The 21,381-nt window shown below is 32.5% G+C and overlaps 3 protein-coding genes across 4 annotated transcripts; 2 read left to right on the forward strand and 1 right to left on the reverse strand.

Moving 5' to 3' along the window:
• Positions 1 to 3,975: 3,975 nt before the first annotated feature.
• On the forward strand, positions 3,976 to 6,202 carry LOC115719695 (uncharacterized). Its single transcript, XM_030648840.2, has 3 exons — positions 3,976 to 4,189; positions 4,698 to 5,525; positions 5,805 to 6,202. The coding sequence occupies exon 2, from the start codon at positions 4,780 to 4,782 to the stop codon at positions 5,515 to 5,517; it is 738 nt and encodes a 245-aa protein (XP_030504700.2). The 5' UTR covers positions 3,976 to 4,189; positions 4,698 to 4,779; the 3' UTR covers positions 5,518 to 5,525; positions 5,805 to 6,202.
• A 108-nt stretch (positions 6,203 to 6,310) lies between these two features.
• Positions 6,311 to 8,448, forward strand: LOC115719662 (protein IQ-DOMAIN 19). The gene is made up of 3 exons (XM_030648783.2): positions 6,311 to 7,115; positions 7,236 to 8,009; positions 8,100 to 8,448. The coding sequence occupies exons 1-3, from the start codon at positions 6,765 to 6,767 to the stop codon at positions 8,118 to 8,120; spliced, it is 1,146 nt and encodes a 381-aa protein (XP_030504643.2). The 5' UTR covers positions 6,311 to 6,764; the 3' UTR covers positions 8,121 to 8,448.
• LOC115719660 (serine/threonine-protein kinase Nek1) lies at positions 8,376 to 13,618 on the reverse strand. Of its 2 annotated transcripts, none has more exons than XM_030648780.2 (16): positions 13,152 to 13,618; positions 12,142 to 12,256; positions 11,963 to 12,029; positions 11,678 to 11,743; positions 11,424 to 11,470; positions 11,290 to 11,335; positions 11,013 to 11,093; positions 10,886 to 10,928; positions 10,732 to 10,781; positions 10,561 to 10,642; positions 10,420 to 10,469; positions 10,235 to 10,308; positions 9,994 to 10,045; positions 9,697 to 9,916; positions 9,465 to 9,622; positions 8,376 to 9,312 (listed from the first exon to the last, which is right to left on the reverse strand). In XM_030648780.2, the coding sequence occupies exons 2-16, from the start codon at positions 12,225 to 12,227 to the stop codon at positions 8,719 to 8,721; spliced, it is 1,716 nt and encodes a 571-aa protein (XP_030504640.2). In that variant the 5' UTR covers positions 12,228 to 12,256; positions 13,152 to 13,618; the 3' UTR covers positions 8,376 to 8,718. The 2 variants fall into 2 exon arrangements, with proteins under 2 accessions (XP_030504640.2, XP_030504642.2); XM_030648782.2 differs by having other exon boundaries at positions 9,465 to 9,607; positions 13,152 to 13,616.
• Between the last annotated feature and the right edge of the window lie 7,763 nt (positions 13,619 to 21,381).

Raw genomic sequence — 21,381 nt, forward strand, 5'->3', positions numbered from 1 at the left:
TTGATGAATCCTTCGAGCTGATGAGCACGAACAGTGGATAACACCTGAGATCGCCAATAAAAGAAATTGTGACGGTCAAGACGAAGATTGAGAGGGACAATATGATTGGGAATGATTTGCACGACCGAGAGTTGATTTGTTTGTGTAGCAGCGGAGGACGATGAACCTTCAGGCCTAAGACCAGCAGTTGAGGAAGACGCCATGAGAGACTGCTTCAAGAACCAGATGCAACAAAGAAAGAAAAAAAAACCAGTAGCACTGATACCAAGTTGAGATTGATGAATGAATGAGTTGTGTGTTTACACACACTCTTTGCTATTGTATTTATAGAAAGTTACAAGTACAGAATACAGTTGGGAAAAGCAGAGAGAATGTAACAGACTCTGCATATACACAGTAACTAACATGTAACGGTATTAACTAACATACTAACTGACTAACTAACTACCTTCTCCAACACTAATTATCAATAAAGATTGGTGGCAATGCTTTCAAACTGGAGTATGACCAAGTTCACATTGAACTTAGGATCAGAACCAATATAATTTTCGTGTATTGCTGTGTCTGAAAGCTATCTAGATTTATTTGTGTTATTTTTCTAGTTTAATGTGTTTGCTGGTTTTTAGTTTTTGATTTGTTTGTTTTGATTTAACTTTTATTTGTTTAAGTGTGATCTTGAAGCTGGAATTACAAAGGTTAATTTCTATGTATCAGAGCTAAATTTCCTACAAATCAGAGCTTGGTTCTTCAATCATCAAGGGAGATTCAAAGATCACTTGCTTCCTCACCAAGAACTCATCAAATCAAGGAATTCTACAAGAACACAAATTGAAGGAGGATGTCGATGGCTAGGTTCGAACTAGAGAAATTCGATGGATTATTTATGTCACTTTTGTGATAGATTTTTTTTACTTAAATATTTGTATTATTTATTTATTTATTTTTTAAAATTTAGGCACAGCCCACGCGATCTTTCTTAATGGGTATTACCCATGAATGTATAATATTAGAAATTTTTGAGTTTTTATGATTAATTTTTCTATTTAATTAGAAAAATTTCTCATTTTTACATTATATAGATTGGGATCAGTCCATCAGCTGGAAAAAAAATAATAAAAAAAAGGTTTTTCGGCAAAAAAAGTGATAACAAAAGTTAAATTTGACTTAAATGTTTTTCCATATAAATATATTTTTGATATAGTGTAAAAAGATATATTTTTTGATTTTTTTTAATTAAGTAGCTAAATTAAGCATAGAAATTCAAATTTCTCTTTTATTATTCGCTATCGGACCAAAATCTAATATTTTAATATTTTTAAAATTAATATTTATAGTTAAATTTATTTATTACCCATTAATGGGTATTACCCATTAAGAAGTATTCTGTGTGTATATATATTCATTTATTTTTCATTGTACTTGAGTTTTGAGCTCTCTTTTTCCTATTTATCTTCTTCTTCATTTTTTTTCAAGTCTACAACATTATCAAGCTCTCTCTCTCCCTTTATAGTAGGTATAAAGAAGAAGAAGAAGAAGAAGAAGAAGAAGAAGAAGAAGAAGAAGAAGAAGAAGAAGAAGAAGAAGAAGAAGAAGAAGAAGAAGAAGAAGAAGAAGAAGAAGAAGAAGAAGAAGATTTGGAAAAGATAAGAGTGTGGTTGTGTGTGAGAGAGAGAGATGGAGAGCTTGCTCTGTGATGAGCTTCTTGTATAAATATTTCAGAAACTCTCACTAAGTTCATGTTCTTTAGTTGTTTTGATCTCAAAGCTTTGGCTCCATCTGTACCGTACTTCCAAGTCCACCATCTTTTTTCCAACTTACCCTATTCTGTTACTGATTTATTTTGTTATTGTTTTAATATTTTTTAATGTTATTTTATTGTTGTTTCTTTCATTTCTTTATCATATTTTTCTAAATATTATTGCACTGTTCTATTTTTAATAGTAATAGGAATATAATGAAATTTGTATGTAAGTTATTTTCTTTAGTATCATATGCTCCAATTAATATATGTTCAGTTTTCCTTCGTGTTGTTTCACATTTTTTTTAGTTGTTCTGCTTCCTTTTATTTTTGATGCCTCATCTTGTATGTTCTCTTATTGTGCCCTAGCTCTCTACATTTTGTTGTATTTGCTATGTTGTTTCTTTTCTCAACCAACTTCCATCATCTTTTTTGTTTGGTCTTCCAGATTTTACCCTTTCAATGGAGGCCTCGTTTTTTTTAGTGTTTACAATATAAAAAAGAAAAAAATAAGCCAAGACAGTAAAAATATAATTTTTACCGTGTGGCAGTATAAATGTAAATCTTTACTCAAAATCCAATATTTTGGGAAATTTACACAGTTTACTGTGTTTTCCCATTTTCTTTCTTTTATACTGTTACACGCCCAAAATAACTTTTATACTTTTTTTTTTTTTTTTTTCCTTTTGGCTGCCAACAATTTTATGTTATTGTTTTGTTTTTTTTTTATTGATTGGGACATGGGCTCAATTATTTATTTAATTTTTTATTTTAATGGATGTAAAAGTTATTATTTATTATTTTTAATATTTAATAATTATTATTTTTTGAGATAATTTAATAATTATTATTTTGATGAAAAAGTTGATGGGATGTGTCATAAAAGTGACATGTTTTACTTTTTCTTTTATTTAAATAAATTTAAAAATCACACCCCATGTCTCACTCTTTTTCTTTTATTTAAATAGATTTAAAAATCTCACTCCCATTTCTCACTATTCATCTTCTTCATCATCTTTATCTTCTAGCTTTTCACATAAATCTCACCCCCATGTTCTAATATTCATCTTCTTCTTCAAGTTTTTTTTTTCTTCATCTTTACCGTTGTTTTAGTATTGTTCTACTGTTGTTTTTCATGATTTTTATTTTTTTTAATGTTCAGTTCTTCTTCTTCATCTTCTTTTCTTTTCTTCTTTTTTTTTTTTTTTTTTAAATTTTTTGAAGTTCTTAGTTATGTTTTTTTTTTTGAAAATATAAGAGTTAGTGTGGTTTTTTTTTTGTTCTAATTTTCTAGAACTTTTCTTGCAAATATAGTGCATTTAGTATTGAGAATGTGCACAACATAGTTAATTTTTGATCATTTTTTTCTTTTATTGTTTTTTTTTGTTTTAGTATTGTTTTAGTATTGTTTTACTGTTGTTTTTCATGATTTATTTATTTGATGCCGATTTCACTGCCCTTGCTCCATCTCGCTGGAATTAATAGGTATTTTCTGGGTGTTCTCGTGTTGTTGTGATGGTTATGTCTGTGAGTGTGGAAGATGGAGGCTATAAATACATTTATTCTTCGTTCTCTTTGGCTATTTTTGTGGTTTTTTTCTTTTGGTTGTCCTATAAATATATTTGACGAGCTCACTCACAAGAGAGTTTTGAGGTGTGTGTTTCTTTTATATTTTTCTAAGTATTTATATTTGCTTCATTTGTTTTTGTGTTGTTTCAGTGTTGTTTTAGTAGTTTTTTTTTTTATAATTTTCTAGGAATAGACTTGCAAATATAGTTGATTTTGCATCTGGTGTTGAGGTTGTGCAGCAGATTGTTTGTTTTTTTTAATCATTTTTTTCTTTTGTTTTGTTTGATTGTTTTAGTGTTGTTTTACCGTTGTTTTGCCATGATTATTTATTGACGTCGATTTTACTGCTTTTGTTTATTCTTGCCGGATTTAATGGTTTTTTCTTGGTGATGTCCGTCTCCGGCGACTCCCCACACACGAAGCAGGTTGTTTTCCCGTGTGTTTTACTGTTCACAGTATAAATGTTATGCTGTTGGGCTTGGGCAGTACAAAAGTAAAGAAATTGGGCTGGGGCAGTAAAAATGTTGTTTTTGCCATGTCCCAGTATATTTGTAAAGTTTTGGTCCAAAAACAGTATTTTTGTAAAATTCCCAATATTTTTATAAAAACCCAATGTTGTATTATTTAAGCCCAATATACAAGCCCAAGTATGATAGGAAATCCAAAGCCAGTTAGGGCTTCTAAATCTCATAGTTCAACTTCTCTCTCCATCACCACTTTCGGCCCTTTTCTTCTGTCACTAACTCACAACCGGTACCCTAGAAAGATTATCAACCTCCTTTGCTAACTGATCGGAGAGGAGGAATCTCTTTTCTGGGCTGCTGCGTATAGGCCGTTGGGTTTCGAACTCGGCTTCATTACCACCTGAGACTGCACTTACAGGTACGGTTTTGAGGCTGCCAATGTGGATTGGTTCCGGAACAATGGCACTCTAACTTTAATGCAGCTTTCATCTATTTCCACACAGAATTTTTCCCTTTTCATAATTTTTTGATGTCTCTCCGTTTGTGTTTTTCTTTTCTATGGTTATAAGCTGTAGTTTTATTCATGTTCTCTGATCAGTGTTAAAGCAATTAAATCAAAAAATAGTTGAGATGAGACTATCAGTACTCCTTTGAAAAATAGTTCAGAAGAAGAGCATTAGTTAGTGGGTTTGACATATGCATTTGATTCCTTTTATTCTGTTTCATTTCGTTATTGTGAAAAGTCTAAAGTTTTGTGATTGTTGGGATACTTATACAACTTATATTTGGATGTTTGCTTTTGAAAGATTCAAGATTTTGGTTTCTAGAAATGAAATTCAAACCTCTATCTACTAGGAAAATTCTGCTGAAACATTTTATGTTGTTGTTTGTTTTCATCTTGAGTGCTTTGTGTGCTGTGGATGTAGTGATATCTGAAGTGAGTTGATTGAAGAACTGAGGCTTTAGCCCTTTCCATTCTCCCTAGCATTTACTGGGTTTTTGAGAAAGATGATAAGAATATTAAAATCGAAACCATTGGCATCATATTTTGAAACTTCGAGCCATCAATTACTTCAAAGATGCTCAGTTAGTAGAACTGCAAAAGGTAAAGGTAAGTTGAAAGATGGGCAGCAATTGAAGAGGTCTAAGGTAACTACGAAAAAAGGCGCTGGGGATGCTCCTCCTACAGGCAGAAAAGGTAGTGAAAAAGATAGGCTAGAAAAGTTTTATGATCAATGTTTAAATGCTCCTACTCCTGTTAGGCACTTGACCCCGAAACAGAGAGAACGTGAAGCGGAGAGGGAGAAATTGGGGCTTATTAGCAAAGATCGACAGCGAGAGATTGAGTTGCTGAAGAAAGATAAGGGAAAAATGAGTGTTTCAAAGACACCAACAATTATTGGGACTCCTGGTTTGGATCTGATATCACTCGGATTGGTTGATGAAAATGAGCTACCTAAATATGAACTGACAGTTGAAGATGGTCGGAGGCTTGCAAAGGAATACAGTAGAGTTATGATGAGGCGTCATCGTGCAAGACAAGCAGCGGAATCAACACTGTTACGAATGAAGAAAGAAGCGATTGAGGCATTGCCTGAACACTTGAAAGCAGCTGCAATGGTGCCTGATTTGACTCCATTCCCAGCAAATCGCTTCATGGCAACTTTAACTCCTCCTATTGAGGGTTATATTGAGAAAGTCAAAGAAGCAGCTAAGAGGAGCAGTGGAAAGGAGAAACTTCGATGATTAAAAAGGTAAAAGCATGTTAACATATTTGTTGGAACTTTTTTTTGTTTCATTGTAGAATTAGAATCTAAAAGAAAAATTCCTGATGAGAGATATTACTTATTTATTTTATTTTTTATTTTTGACATTACTTATTTATTTATTATGATAGCAGATGAGGTAAAAGTGTTTACTAAGTAAATTCTAAGTAGTTGCATAGAATTCATCTGACATTGAACTTAGTTGAGAATTGAAATAAATAAAGTGTTTTATGGGTATGTGTTTGATTTTGATCACTTATGGTGCAGATAGAGCTGTGAATCTTGTGATTATAGAGATGAAGATCTTCTAATGTCCAAAAACTAGATATCATCTTGAAGACGGAGAGCTGTGCTTGGATGGAAGGACCTTACGATACAGAAAGCGAGTAATAAAAGTTACCGAATTCAGACTTGCCTTTTGGCTTTTGTTAAATGAAGCACATAATTCTTAGGACCCTTGGTTATTGAATTCCGTTAACAAATCCAAGAATTTTGATCAAATTAATGAATTTTTCCATGTTTGTTTGAGTTTTGATCAATTCCATCAAGTTTTAAACGTACTGTTGTACACTGAACCGTGTAACAGCAACATTTAAGATTCATTGCTTTGGAATCGGAAGTGTTATAAAAGTCGTTTGTCAGTTATAATGGATCTTTTTTTACTATGGGACGTGTCATTCTTTGGTTTTTCTTGTTTTAACAGTTATTTTACAATACCTCAAAAAAAAAAAAAAACAGTTATTTTAGTTTATTCATATATATTTTTTTCTTCTCTTTCTCCCAGTGACAATTTGCGAATGACCAATATCTCATCAATTCGGTAAATCGAAGTTAATTTTCTTCCACTAAGTTGAAATTTTGATATCAAGACAAGGCATTTTCAACAGAAACCTGCCACTTGACGCCACCTAAAGAAAACGAACGTTTCAATCAAAAGTATTGTCTCTACGAGAGTGGCAAATGGGTCGAGTGTTTTTTTTTTTAATTTTTGCAGGCCACTGCTATATAATAATAGCAGAAGACCACAACCTAATGAGAAAGAAAGTTATCGTTGACTACATTTGTACTCTTGTCGGTATTGAAACAAGTCAACAAAGATCATAATCATTTAAGATTATCATTGTCCTATTAATAAATGATGTGATGTGTATTGAGCATGGTACCTTCTTTCTCCCCTATTTTTGTTGATAGCAACCTCAAAGTGGGACTCTGAAGTTTGAAGCAAATATGGGAAAGGCAAGCAAGTGGATCAGAAACTTTTTGATAGGAAAAAAAGATGAGAAAAAAAAGAATGATTATTCATCTCATTCTACAGAGTATCAATTAGCCAATATTGGGAGCAAACCAGGAACTCCAAAGGTTAAACGGAGGTGGAGCTTCGGGAAGTCAGCAGGCAAAGGAGTAAGTCACAAGTTTTCGAGGTCATTGGACTCAATTGAAGCTATTAAACTCCCAGTTCATGTTCCTGCAGAAGAATCTGGGGCTCAGCAGAATCATGCTAAGGCTTTGGTGGTGATTCAAGAACATATTGAAAATGATTCCGCCACTAAGATTCAGGCTGCTTTTCGCTCTTATCTGGTGCGAATTCTTTCTTTAAATCTTTAATTGTCTCAGTTATTTGGACTACTTAAGTAGATAAGAAAAATGGGATTTTCCTTCTTTCTTTGTTTCTAAAATTTGGATTATGTTTTGTTTCAGGCAAAGAAAGCCTTACATGCGTTGAGGGGTCTAGTGAAGTTACAAGCACTTGTAAGGGGTCACATTGTAAGAAAAAGAACAGCTTCTACTTTGATGCGCATGCATGCTTTGATGTCAATCCAAGTGAGAGCTCGAGTTCAGAGAGTTCAAATGGCAGAGGAAGCAGAGCTTGTTGTTAGAAGTAAATTACACAATGATATTTCTGAGGACTACAGAGTACGTCAAACTAGACTCGTTTCAAAAAGCTCAAGTGATTATCTGAACCATGCACAAATTGAGGCCCTTAATTCTGGACGACTTTCAATTTCGAAACGACATCAGTATGAGGAATGTAGCTTCAGCACAGCAGAGAATAGCCCTCGAAATTACTCGGCAATGTCCCAAAGAAGTCCGGTGATAGCCTCTTCTCCCCGTCAACTGCCTAATTTTTCAGAACTCATGTCTTATGGCTATCCAAACTACATGACCAACACGAAATCTTCAAGGGCTAAAGTCAGATCTCAGAGTGAACCAAGGCAAAGGCCAAAGTTTAGTACGAAGCAAAAGAACAAGCAGACAGAAACAGAAATGGCTGATGGAATGTATGACCGTGAAGATTATCAACTAATGAAACGCTCATCTTCACAGTGTAAATTCGATAGCGAAGAAAACAACCCTGATTCCTGGTTTATTAAACTCTACCGCACAAAAAAATCATCTAAAAGCAAATTTGATTCTATTAACACAAAAAAGAGTCACTCCAACAACTATTACGATCGTTTTGCCGAATATGAGGTATGAAGTTTATGTTTGAATAATACATATATAAATTGTTACTCTTGACTCTGTACTGTTTCCTAATCTTACTTGTTTATTTCAATGCAGCCCAATTATAATTTGTTCTAATTTAAGAATTCAAGTTGCTAGAGCTCGATTAAAACTCAGCAAGGAATAATTGCAGGAGACTTCTGGTGAAGATAACTGATCATTAATTGCATTTAATCAAGATGAATGGGTTTAATATCAGTGCTGTATATTCATTTGGAAATTTAGAACTGTTTCCTTTCAATAATAGTGTTTCTGTGTATGAAATTTCCCCTAGTTGAAAACAATCAATACCGTATAGTTATGAGCTCAAGTCTGATTTCTGAAAGAATGTAATTCCCGAAACTGAAAACTCAATAGAAAAGAAAGGAAGGAGAGCAATACTACATGATTACATCTCCACTGAATATAATTCAGCTAAAGTGCAAGCAAAATTGCGGAGTTCAAACGTATAGATACAATTTCTAGAACTTCTACTTGGTTGTCCCATTTGACAAACTATAAGAATTTGAATCAGTAACTACAATATCTGATTCAGATCTCAGTAATTATAACTAGAAATCTAAGTGGCTAATTCCTGTTTAACAAAAGAAAAAAGTTTGCTAAACTAAAAGGCTTACCAATAGTCTAGATTGCTGCGATTACGATTATGGTACATATGGCAGAAGGAATATTGGTATCAAACCTCCTGCTTGGTTGTATTTTGCTTAATGCTTTTCGTCAACCAAATTGCAGTTTCCCTTGGGGAGACCTTTCCAGGTCCGAATGGTTTCAATAAAACCTCCAGCTCTTCATACCTTGCCTGGCAGAGCAATCTTGCACTGAATTCAAGTAACCCTTCCAAAGCTTCAGCCCTTTGCTGGAATGATCGAGTATCAAACCGATGGCGCCTTAAGTCTGATGAGGTGCGACTTGATGCTCCAGCAGTAGCATTTAAATCAGATCCTGCATCACTTAATTCTTCCCTTTCTGTCTTAAAGATGCTGCGTTGAATTCCTTGCCATGCATCAGCATAACTGGCCTTTGTTCTGTCAGAGATCTGAACTGTGCATTTGTCTTTTGTGATCGAGTGATCACCAAAATCATATGAGGCTAACGGGAATTCAGCTATCCTATCAATTCTAGGAGAATTAACAGAAACATCAGGAGATTCTATATGATGGAGGATGCCTGCACTGGACCTGGTATCAGATGGTTGACCTCTAGCTTTGGTTGACAATGGCAATGAAGCACGGCGAGTGGTTGACACTGTTTTCTTTTGAGTATGTGAAACCTAGAGAACAAAACAAAACAAAGCCAAAAAAGAATTTTTATAATTTGCTATTACACGTAATTATGCAAACTATTCTACTCAATTACAAAATAAACTTCTGTCCAGGCATTCATAAGGGGGATAACTGTCTTGGAGAATTCAACTGATCTTACCGAAACACGCTTAAGGGGCTCCATCCATCTCTTGGGGGTGGCAGATGCTTTTGATGACGACGTAAACCTTGAAGTCCTTGCTGTATTTGATGTTTTGGAGGTGATTGTCCTCTTAATGGGAGTGGCAACCTCTTTATGAGAGTCTGCAAAAGATAGTTCTGCCAACTTTTAAATCAGATTATTCCGAGTATAATGTGTATATTCTTAAGCAAAAATCAGAAATCAACCTCACCTCCAGATATACTGGGATTCAGTGTCCTATCATTGCTAAATGAATGCCGCTTCTCTTGAAAATTGGGGTAATGAATTTCTGGCTCCGAAAATCTTGTTTTTCTTGAGTAGTTGGACTGAGGTCTCTGTACAGATAAACTACTACGCCTGGGATTGTTAAGTTTAAGATGAACATTGAGAACGTAAGGCTGAAGATGTGGATGACCAAGCAACTCTGCAGCCTGCCAAGACATATAGTTTATATAATCAAATACTATCGAAAATACGTGCATTAATCTTATAAAAGAATTATACTTACACTTGGCCTAAATTCAGGATTTTTCCGCAGCATACTTTTGACAAGACCTCGACTATATTAGAAAGAGGCAAAATGATTATTCCGTTATAATCACTACCACATTAATATAACATCACAAATTGAAAATAAAAATTATCTCGCAATTGAATTAAATTTTTGTAACTAATTGTCAGGAATGGAAGCTACACGTTATTCTGATATCTAAAATTTACCACAAAATTCTAGTGAAAATTATCCTTACAATTCACTCGAGTACTTTGTTGGAAGGGGAGCTACTATTGACTTGTTAATTTTGTTAATCAGAGCTTGAATATCCTGCACAAGAAAATTAAGTGCATTTAAAAATAAGTGGGAATGTGAAGCACATAATTGGAAACATGGTAGAAAAATTAGGAGGGTTATGGATCAAGAGGCCTGCAAACTTACAAATGCTTTAAATGCTGGTTTTAGACCAGCCATTTCATATATACAGCATCCTGGAGGACAAGGTTAGAGGAAGCATGATCACTTAAATTACTAAAAATTAAGAAAGGTCACAGAATTTTAAGATCCAGCAGAAGAGCTTACCTAGAGACCAAATATCTGACTTAGAACCATAAGGTATGTCAGCAAGAAGCTCAGGACACATATAGCTGGGTGTTCCCACAACCTGAAGATACAAATTATAATTTTCAACGGATAAGTTAACAAAGATTTACTACACTCACACTTCTGATCATTCAATAAAAAAATACTTACAGACAAGGCAAGGTCATCGGAGGTCAATATTTTGGCAAGTCCAAAATCACCTGACCCATCATTGATATAATATTGTCAGGACTCAGCCAAAAAAGATATACTAATGTAAGGCAATAAAATTACAAATGATTAAAAAGATTATTGGATCCCTTACCGAGACGAATATCTTGATTTTTTGTCAAGAATATATTAGAACACTGGAGAAATCATAGAAAACCATCAGTATCCGAGAGCTATTAAAAATTCCAAAAAAAAAGTTGAGGGAAGAGATCAATACTGACCTTAACATCACGATGAAGAATATGGTTAACGTGCAAGTAGTCAACTGCCATGAGGAGTTGAACTAACCACTTACAGAGCTTCTGAAGAAGGTTTGCATAAAAAGGAGTCAATCATAGTAGAGCTTCAGATTTCACATAATTAGTATGTGAAAGCTGAATTTTGAAAAATTAGATTTTTGCACAAGGTGCAAACCAATTTTCTCAAAAATAAAATAAAAAAAGTTAAAAACTATACTAAAATGAGGGAGGAAAAAAAGGAAAGATAAGATTTAGAAACCTCTTCAGGAAAAAGTATTCCGTTGGTCTTCTTAATAGCTTCTGCCCTGTATGATAAAAAAAATGCAAGAAATAACAGGTTATGAAAATTTTCGAGGCAGAAATATCAATCCACTCATCAAAGCTTGTACTTACATGTCTCCTCCTTCACAGTAGCCTATAATAATGCATACATAGCAACCCTGACAACAAGGTGAACAACGTAAACAGTTTTAGTCCACAAAAAATTAACCAAAAAAATATAAAAGCAAAACTACTATAAACTAAACAGATTTCCTCCTAGAAATGAAACAGAAAGCAGGGGCTTTATACAGAATGCAGCCCATTAAACAACAACACAATGTGGAACAAAAAAAATTACAGAAATAAACAACAGACACCCCTTGTACCTTTTCTACCCACGAATCTTTGTACTCTACAATGAATGGATTTCGCAATTTAGATATGAGCTCCATCTACACAAACCACAAAAACAGTTAAATGTTGCTCAGAAGAATTGTAATCATAAATACCAGTTAAGATTCACGCCTAACAGTTATTCCTTTATACCCTCCTTACCTGTTTGCTTCTAAGTAGACAGTAAATATTAGTTTTTAACAAAGGGATACACAATGAGTGGAAAATAAAATAACCAAGTGTATATCTATTGTTGAGACACGAGAACCAATACCAACCTCTTGATGAGCAGATCTTCGAGACCTTTCAGTCTGGCGAGCAAGGCGAATCTTTTTCAGCACATACCTTTAGTAATACAGCAAGCACGTAAAAATATATCAGTCCTCTACTGATGCATTATAGAATTACAAAAACAGTATAAAAGTAGCAGAAAGAACAATGCAGAACTCATTCTCACTTCTTCTTTTCGTGCTTATGCCTAACAAGAAGGGCAGAACCAAAAGCCCCTTTCCCAATTTGCTCCAGCACGTCGTATTGCTCCATCTAATGTATTTAATAGTCTTTTGTTTTTTCTGATCAAATAACAATAAAAAGGTTCAATTTCTTACATATATAGACATTCAAGAATCCGCAAGGATTAAAAAAAAAGGGCACTAAACATACATGTACCCGCAACACTAACAATAGAGCTTATTCTAAACATGAATATCTCTCAAAAGTACAAATTATTATTTTTATTTGTTTTAAGAAAGAATATATGTTGGCTTGAACAATCTTGATCGTTGTTTCTCGACTGTTGGTGAAAGAAATAATCTCTAAAACATCAAAATGAATAGCAAATGTGATTAGAATATATCAATTCAGGACATTAATAACACTGATTTCATCAGTAAAATGTGTTTGAAAGAAAAAAAAAATCACGGAGAAAGGCATTCGGAGATATTAATACACAATTCGAAACTCTCGTGAGAAAAATGAGAGGAAATAGAAAGAAAGAAAAATCAACATTTTAAAGTTCACGGCATAACTATAACATATTGAACTGTTGAACTCAACTAACCAAGTACAAATTAAGTAAGTATTTAACTTGGGTGAGTGAGTTCATGCCTGGTTTTCCAGATCTCACTTTATTTCTATTCATCAGAAATAAACTAACTACTTTTTTTTCTTCACTTTCCTACATTTTCCCCTCTACCAAACAGTGCGATTTGGACACAGAGACAGAAAAGAAAAAAAAAATCAAAAGGAAGGTCATCACAAGCCACATATAAACAATCTGAAAGAGAAAGCGAGAGAGAGAGAGAGAGAGAGAGAGAGAGAGAGAGAAAACAAAACTGAATCTCTAAATAGAGCATGAAAACTGCAAAATGCACCTCGAAAAAGAAAGTACGAAACGAAAATGGCAGAAGACAAAGATAAAGAGTCCAAAATCTGAAACAGAAAGAGGTGCAGGGAGAGAGAATGTACCTGAATTAAGAGAGAGAGAGGGAAGTAAGTTGGATCGAAAGGAAAGAGATCACAATGCGAGTGAGGTAAGAGATAGGAAGATGGATGAAAGAGCTGGAAAACGACACCGTTGCAGAAGCAGTCGGAGAGGAAGAAAAGGAAGAAGAAGAAGAAGAATCAGCATCGTCAACTGAGGAAGTTGCAGCAGGTCTTTCGCCATTGGATTTTCACTCCTAGAAACTGACAAAATACTGAGAGAGAGAAAGTGTAGCACTTATATTGCAGTTAATTAAATATGATTAATGTGAGTTTAATTAAGTTAAAGAATGTGTTTGCTTCAGCTAAAGGATTAAACTATAAATTTAAATTAATTAATATTAATCATTGCAATTAAAAAAGAGAGAGAAAGAGAGGGAAGGGGGTCAAAATGAGAAAAGGAGCGAAGAAAAGACTGTGGTGTCCGAGAGTTGAGTGACTGGACTGAGGAGGTAATATAAAAATAAAAAGAGTTTTAAGTAAGAAGTAGCAGACAGTGGGGAGGTGGGTATGTTTCTGTAAATTTCCCCACCTTCTTGTCTTTTTCTTTAACTTCATTAGCCTTTTATTTATTATTCATAATTTTTATTTTTTTTTTGCAAAGTGAATATTCATTAAAAGGAAACCAATGTACTCATAGGAAGTTGTTTGTGTGTTGAAGGTGTTGGTCTTGAATTTTAAATTATTCGTTGTAATATATAAACACATAATTTAAAAAAAAAATATATATATATATATATTCATTAAAATGACACTTAGCCAAAGCTACTACACAAGAGGTAGCTCCCTGAAAAGAAAAGTACTAGTGGAATTCGAAACACGAGCTCACTTGCGATAGAGTCCGCAAGACCATTTGAAGTTTTTATAATAAAAGAAAGAGATCATAGTTCAAAACTTCCAAGCATAGCTCTAATTTGCTCAATCATTGAGATGCATCTCCAATCAGGACAATTTGACACTCCTTAAAGAGCATCGATTAGAATTTTACAATCTGAAAACAGAGGCAATTTACTCCATTGCTGCTTCGCAGCAAAGTCCAAAGCAAGGATAGTCATAGCTTCAACGAACAAAGAGGAAGAAGCATAAAAAACCTTAGAAATCACTTGAAAACCCTGTAAGACAGCATCTTTAATCATAATTTATATTAATTTAAATTGTAAATTCTACCATCATAAGGACATTTTAGTAATATTTTTGTTTTTATAATTTCTTAAATCACAATAATCAAACTAGAATTTTTGTTTTTAAAAATAAAAATATGCTCTATAGCTATTTTTTATATAATTTAAAAACAAAAAAATGTGTGTTTTAAATTTTATTTTAATTCTTTTAACTTGAGTAAAGAGTGAAAACTGAAGTGAGAGAAAGTGGGTCGGGGGCCGAGGTCTAGGGTTTGGGTTCAAGTCTTAATAAGGTTTGGATTCATGTCCAAGCAAAGTCTGAGGTTCGGGCGCTTAGGGCAAGGTCTGGGTCCGAGTTCAAATTTGACACAACTATGTGTGAAATTTACATAAGTTTTAAGCACGCCATTTACGTAAGTCACTGGGAATGGTTATCTCAGAATCAGAGTGTAATTGTGAAAGGCTTACTTATTCATGATAATACCATTATTGGCTATGAAGGGCTCTATTGTATGAGAAAGAACCAATTCTGTAATGGTAAGAAGTTGGTGTTAAAATTGAATGTGGCTAAAGCATATGATAGGGTGGAGTGGTGCTTCATCCAAGGGATGATGTTGAAGATGGGATATCAAACTTCAAAGGTGGATAAAATCATGAGGTTTGTCACTTCTGTTAGTTTTTCTTTTCTAATTAATGGCAAGGTTCAAGGGGAAGTCATACTACAACAGAGTTTGAGGTAAGGAGACCCCCTTTCCCCTTTCCCCTTTTTGTTTTGTGCTGAAGCCTTTTCTAATTTAATTCAACGAGAAGAAATTGTGGGTAATCTTCATGGCTTCATTTTGGTAGGCAATGTGTCATTGTATCCCATCTACTTTTTTTTTTTTGTAGATGATAGTCTAATTTTCTTTGATGGAGTAAAGGGTGATTGTCAGAGGTTTCAAGAACTATTGGGTAAATATACATTTACTTCTAGTCAGGTTGTAAACTTTCATATATTTGAGATTGGCTTCGGGAAATAGGTGGGAGACGACATCAAGGAGGATATGGCTGATATTATGGGTGTGAAAGTGGCAGAAAATCATGAAAACTATCTTGATTTACCATCATTTGTAGGGAGGAATAAGAAGCAAATGTTTGATTTTATTAAAAATAGAGTATGCAGAAAGTTAAGAGATTAAAAAAATTCCTTATTTTCTATGACTTGGAAGGAAGTACTCATAAAGGTTGTTATACAAGGAATTCCCACTTATACAATGAGTAATTTTTGACTACCAAAGAATACAATTAATAATCTCTATAAAACAGTAGCAAGATTTTAGTGGGGTTCTTTGGTAAAAGAGAAAGATTTATTAGTGTAGGTGGTCTCATCTATGCAAGCCTAAAGAGAAAAGGAGGGTTAGGCTTTCGAGATCTAAATTTATTCAATCAGACACTCCTTGCTAAATAAATTTGAAGATGCATAAGATATCCATCAACACTTTGCTGAAAGGTCTTGAAAGTAAAGTTTTTTTTAAAGCAAATTACCATCCAAATAGGGGGTATTTGAGGCTAGATATGGAAATCATGCTTCTTTTATATGGCATAATCTGGTGTGGGGAAAGGATATTATTCTTAATAGGATTAAAAAATGGTAATAGTTTGAGAATCTTAGAAGATCCATGGCTACCTAGGCAATTACCTTCAAGGTTTTTGATAAGCCAGTTGTATGCTATTGATATTAAACTCCGAAATGGCATGTGGGATGAATAATTTATTCGAGCTACATTTAATGAGGATGATGCTGAACTGATCTTGAAAATTTCATAAGAGAGGTGGGAGAAGGAAGATAAAATACTTTGGTATTATAGCAAAAATGAATAATACTCGATTAAAAGTGGGAATCGAATGGCGTCTAAACTAAGGCGCGAGAAGCACCAATCTGATGATAGTCAAGAAGTAGCATGGTGGAGGAGATTATAGAAGTTAAAAATATCACCAAAGGTCACACACTTTGTGTAGAAGATCACTCACTCTTGTTTACCTACTCATTCAAAATTAGCTTTTAGAGGGGTTGAAATTGATACACGTTGTAACAGATATTATGCTGGTGCAATAGGACTGTTTTACATGCTTTATGGGAATGTAATCAATCAAACCTATGTGAAAATTATGTGGTTGGCAGCAACATGTGAAAGGTGAGAAGAAAAAGATGTTCTAATCTTTTAATGAAGTTATCAAAGAGATGGTAGCAAGATGTGTTTGAGATTTTTCTGGTGCTATCATAGAATTTATGGTACATCAAGAATAGTACTAAGCATGGAGAGAAAGTGTGAAAAGATAGGGAAGTCAATGACTGGCGTCACCATGATATTCAAGAGTATAGGGGGTCGACACTGAATTTAAGAGAAGACAATCAACGTCAACAAGGCCAAATGGAGACCACCAGTGGAAGAATCCCTAGAGATAAATGTTGATGCTAGTGTGTGAGGAAGGATCGAGGTTGTTTCGATCTTAGTTGTGAGACTCGGGACTTTCATGGTAAAGTGGTGTTTGTGGCAACTACTACTCTACAACAAAAATACACACCATTACAAGCAGAACCGGCCCTGAGCGATAATAGGCCCAAGAAAAAAAAAGTGTTATATATAAAGATGAATGTAAGTATTATTAGGCTTATTTTTACAAAATTTTACGAAAAATACTATTTTTTCAATGCATAAAAGTATATTACATAAATATTTTGGGCCCTAAGCACAAACTTAGCCCACCTTAACCTAGGATCAGGCCTGATTACAAGCAAAATTCACAGCTATTCAAACTAGTTTACAATTTGGAGTTCAACGACATTTACAAAGTTTTATTAGTGTTAATGGAGTAGCGCATGTATTAGTCAATTAAGCTTTAGCATACAAAGTTACTGTTGTATGGATAGGGTTAATCTCTCTCTCGTGTGAGTTTTATTTTGCAACGGAACTCGCCTAATCCTTTATATAATTGTATTTTAATGAATGGACATGGATTTCAAAAAAACAAAGAAAGCTCTCTTTTTTTTTTCTACTATTTTAGAGAGCTATATTGTTTTAGTTGGAGTTCAATTTAAAAATCTACTCCTATAGGAGCAATGTGTTTAGAGAGAATAATTAAAGACCACTCTAGAGCTTTAAGAAAAAGGGTAAATTGCGGCATAAATACCTAATGTTTTAGATTTTTTACACTTAAATACCTAATGTTTATTTTTGGAGGCAAAAATACTTAATGTTACAATTCTTTTACACCGAACTACCACTTCCGTTAACTCATAAATATGGACATGTGGAGGGTTCAAATACATTACATTTATTTTTTATTTTATTTTAAAACTTAATATTTTTAATATCAGAAACTAAATGCTACTTGTTTCAGAAAAAAAAACTTGTTCTCATAACAATTTTCACATGATATTGGGACTTCAATTCGATAATCATGTTCCATATACTACACTGGTTCATTCAGCTATGGTAATTTAGTACTGCATTTCTCTTATTTATTTTTTTTAAAAAAAACAAGTAGTATTTAGTTTTTGATATTAAGAATATTAAATTTTAAAATAAAATAAATAAATGTAATGCATTTTTGTCCTCTACGTGTCCATATTTATGAGTTAATAATGGAAGTGGTAGTAACAGTGTAAGAGAATTATAACATTAGGTATTTTTGCCTCCAAAAATAAACATTAGGTATTTAAGTGTATAAAATCTGAAACATTAGGTATTTATGCCGCAATTTACCCTAAGAAAAGTGTAAAATAAAGGAGTTCTTGTATAACTATTTGATACTCTCTATCTCTCTCTCTCTCTCTTTTTTTTTTTCCTAATTTTTGAAATTTAGCTACTTTAAAGTAACATTAACAGTGCACTTATACTATTGTTAGTCTTACGTATAAAAAAGTCTTAAATAATAATTATTATTGTATTACTAGATATTAGTGTTTTATTGATATATTCATATCAAGTGTATATATTTTAGGGGAATTTTTTTTTTTTTTTTATGAAATCTCAATTTCATTGAAATATTAACATTCTGAGTACAAAAGGGCTTTTAAATCAGCCCAAGCATTATGCTCAAAAATGCTACAATTAGAAAGAAATTGTGAGTGCCTAGCAATAGCATGAACGACACGATTTGCTGATCGTCTAACAAAACATAAATTCACAGATTGTAAAGAAGATAATTAAAGTTGGCGATTCTGAATAAATAAACCAAAATTAGAGGAAAAAAATTGGTTAATTCGAATGGCCTGAACCGAGAGCAAGCTATCATTTTCGATTTGCACATTAGTCCAATTCTCTCTCTTTATCCAGCTAAGTGCCTCTTTGATATCCAACGCCTCCACAACCTCAGCAGTGTAATAACCTCCTTGAAAACATGTTTTAGCTTCAATGAGTTTTGCTGAGCTATCTCTTGCAACCAACGCATAGCCATAGGAACCTTTTTGATGAAAAATAGATGCATCAACATTTATTTTGATGTGATTTACTTCGGGTTTTATCCAATGTTCAGTCCCTTCTTCATTATTCTCTTGCAATAGGGGTTTCTGTACGATTTTTTGTTGCAATTTAAGTTGCAACGCTAGTTGCAATAGGAGTTTCTATGTAGAATTTCATAAAAATGCAAAAAAAAAAAAAAAAAAAAAAAACTATTTTAAAGTGTAAAAATAAAAAAGCTCCTATATACAACATTCGATACTTAATTATATCAAATTTTCTTATATTAAATAGTGTTAGACACCAATCTTGTAACAATAATAGTAAATAAAAGTAAAAATAGCTCACATTTAATAAATTAGCCAGTAGTAATCTAAGTTTAAATAATTATACATGTTTGCCGTTACATTGATGTTACTGTTATTGCTTAATCCAATTATTTTCCAACTGAAAATGCTAAGTTATGTAATGAGAGTAGTAGAACTATAAAAACTATATATATTTTATATTACATGATTGTAATATAAACGCTTAAATAAAAAAAAATATATATTTTATATTTTCACAAATGAGGCGTATATTATCAAGCAAAATCAATTGTAGCATTTCATTAAAAAAAAATTGAAAAAAATGAGAATAAGACTGCCTAAAGATGGCCACACCTACAGAATTAATAGTACCAAACGTACAAGTATCACTCAACGAAATGGCAACCCAAGGAATCATATGAGTAGAGTCACACTCTACTTGAATACTAATTAATACCAAGCTATATATACAGGATAAGCAAGCCATATATTAGTACCAACAACTCCCACATTAACTCGAAAATTCTCAGCAACAATTGTCACTCATTATTAATTGAATTGAATTAGATTTAAGGTCTAATTGAATTAAATTTAATGATAATTTTCTAAATTAAATTACTAATTGAATTGGATTAGATAAGAAAAAACATGTTGAATTGAGTCGAATGTCCACCCATAATGTCGCCCAAAACATGCCCCCATCGAATCAACCATCGTTGCAAATCACACTACCAATACCAATGAAGGAATTCTCACTTATCACCATGGAGTTTTAAAAATATGTATTAAAATGTCAGCCTTCAAGTTTATTATTTCTTTTTTTTTTTTTTGAAAAGTATTATTTCTCTGGTTGATAAATCTAAAATTATTCATTTGCTTTTAATAAGAAAAATATATTATTTATTATTTGGAGTGTTACATGACATAAGGAACTAAACAAATATTTATTATTTGGAGAGATAATTTATTTAATCTAACAAACCTCTTGATATTTCCATAAAAAAGAAAAATCTTTATATTGTAGTGGTTCATAAAATTAAAATTATCCAAAAATAGCACTAAACAAAAAGCATAATTATTAATTAGATAATGTTTAATAAATCAACCATTATCATTACTTGTATTTATTTATTATAACACATAAAAATAAAAATAATAATAATAAAAAATAAAGAGTAACCAAATAAGGAGGAACATTGTGGATCCCGCAGGTTCTCATTTTCCCACTAGATCCAGGACAAGCCTTCCTCAATCACGAGGCCTATTATCCGGCGCTTTTTATTCACTTGAAATGTCTAATATACCCTTCTGCCTTACGCTTTGGCGTACTCAAAAACAGTCCATAATTAGTCCTTTTGGACGTGCCGATATGGGTGGGTCCCACTCATAATGGTCTGTTTGGTAGGTGACATTAGACTATTCTCCAAGTGCTTGCCTAACCCGTATTAAGGGAATCTATATTCGAGTCTTCCACTCATCGAATTAAAAACATTAATATATTTATACAGCATATGGTAAACAATAAATTTTTCTGATAGGTTTCGGTTATGATAATTACTAATTAGGGTACGTATTAATATCTATATTGGCTGTTCATTCATTGTCGGTTTCAATTTAGTTGGTTTGCTATAAATTCTATTACTATATACATCTGCCTTGGTTTGGCAAATTATTTCCTTCACAGCCACATTATGTTTTAGTGTATCACATGTACTCTTCCCTTCTTGTAATAAAAATAATGCTTAATATCTCTATATGCTAAATTACTTTATTTTGTAGAGCATATTTTTAAATATTTTATACTAGCGCGGTTTTAATAATTTTCTAAAATTTTACATTAAAAAAATTAATTTTTAGTTATGAATGAAATTTTAAGTCTAATATTTTTTAATTATTTTTTATGAATAATATAAAATTATATAATATATTATGTAATTTTTTTTTACATAATTAACATACATATTAATCATAATATAATAAAAATAAAGACGCGTCTCGAATGAAGTTATTTATAATAATTAAAAGCTATTAAAAATATATTCTTTTTAAATGAGTTAGATATTATAATGGTATAAGTTTTTAAGTAATAAAAAAATCTCATTTTTCTTATTTTTTCATTCATAGCAAACTTAATTTTATAATCATATATATTTAAATTAAACATTTTTATAGAGTTAATAAGTATAATACTCACATAATTTGTAAATAATGTGGGACTATTATAAAAAATATAAATATATATCATATAGAAGATATATTATAAAATAAAAATAATCATAAGATGACATCTCATTTGATTTTTATTTTTTCTTATATGTATGTATAGAGAAAAAAAATATTTAGT

This window comes from Cannabis sativa, chromosome 2 (genome assembly GCF_029168945.1).
Source record: "Cannabis sativa cultivar Pink pepper isolate KNU-18-1 chromosome 2, ASM2916894v1, whole genome shotgun sequence".
NCBI classification, from domain to species: domain Eukaryota; kingdom Viridiplantae; phylum Streptophyta; class Magnoliopsida; order Rosales; family Cannabaceae; genus Cannabis; species Cannabis sativa.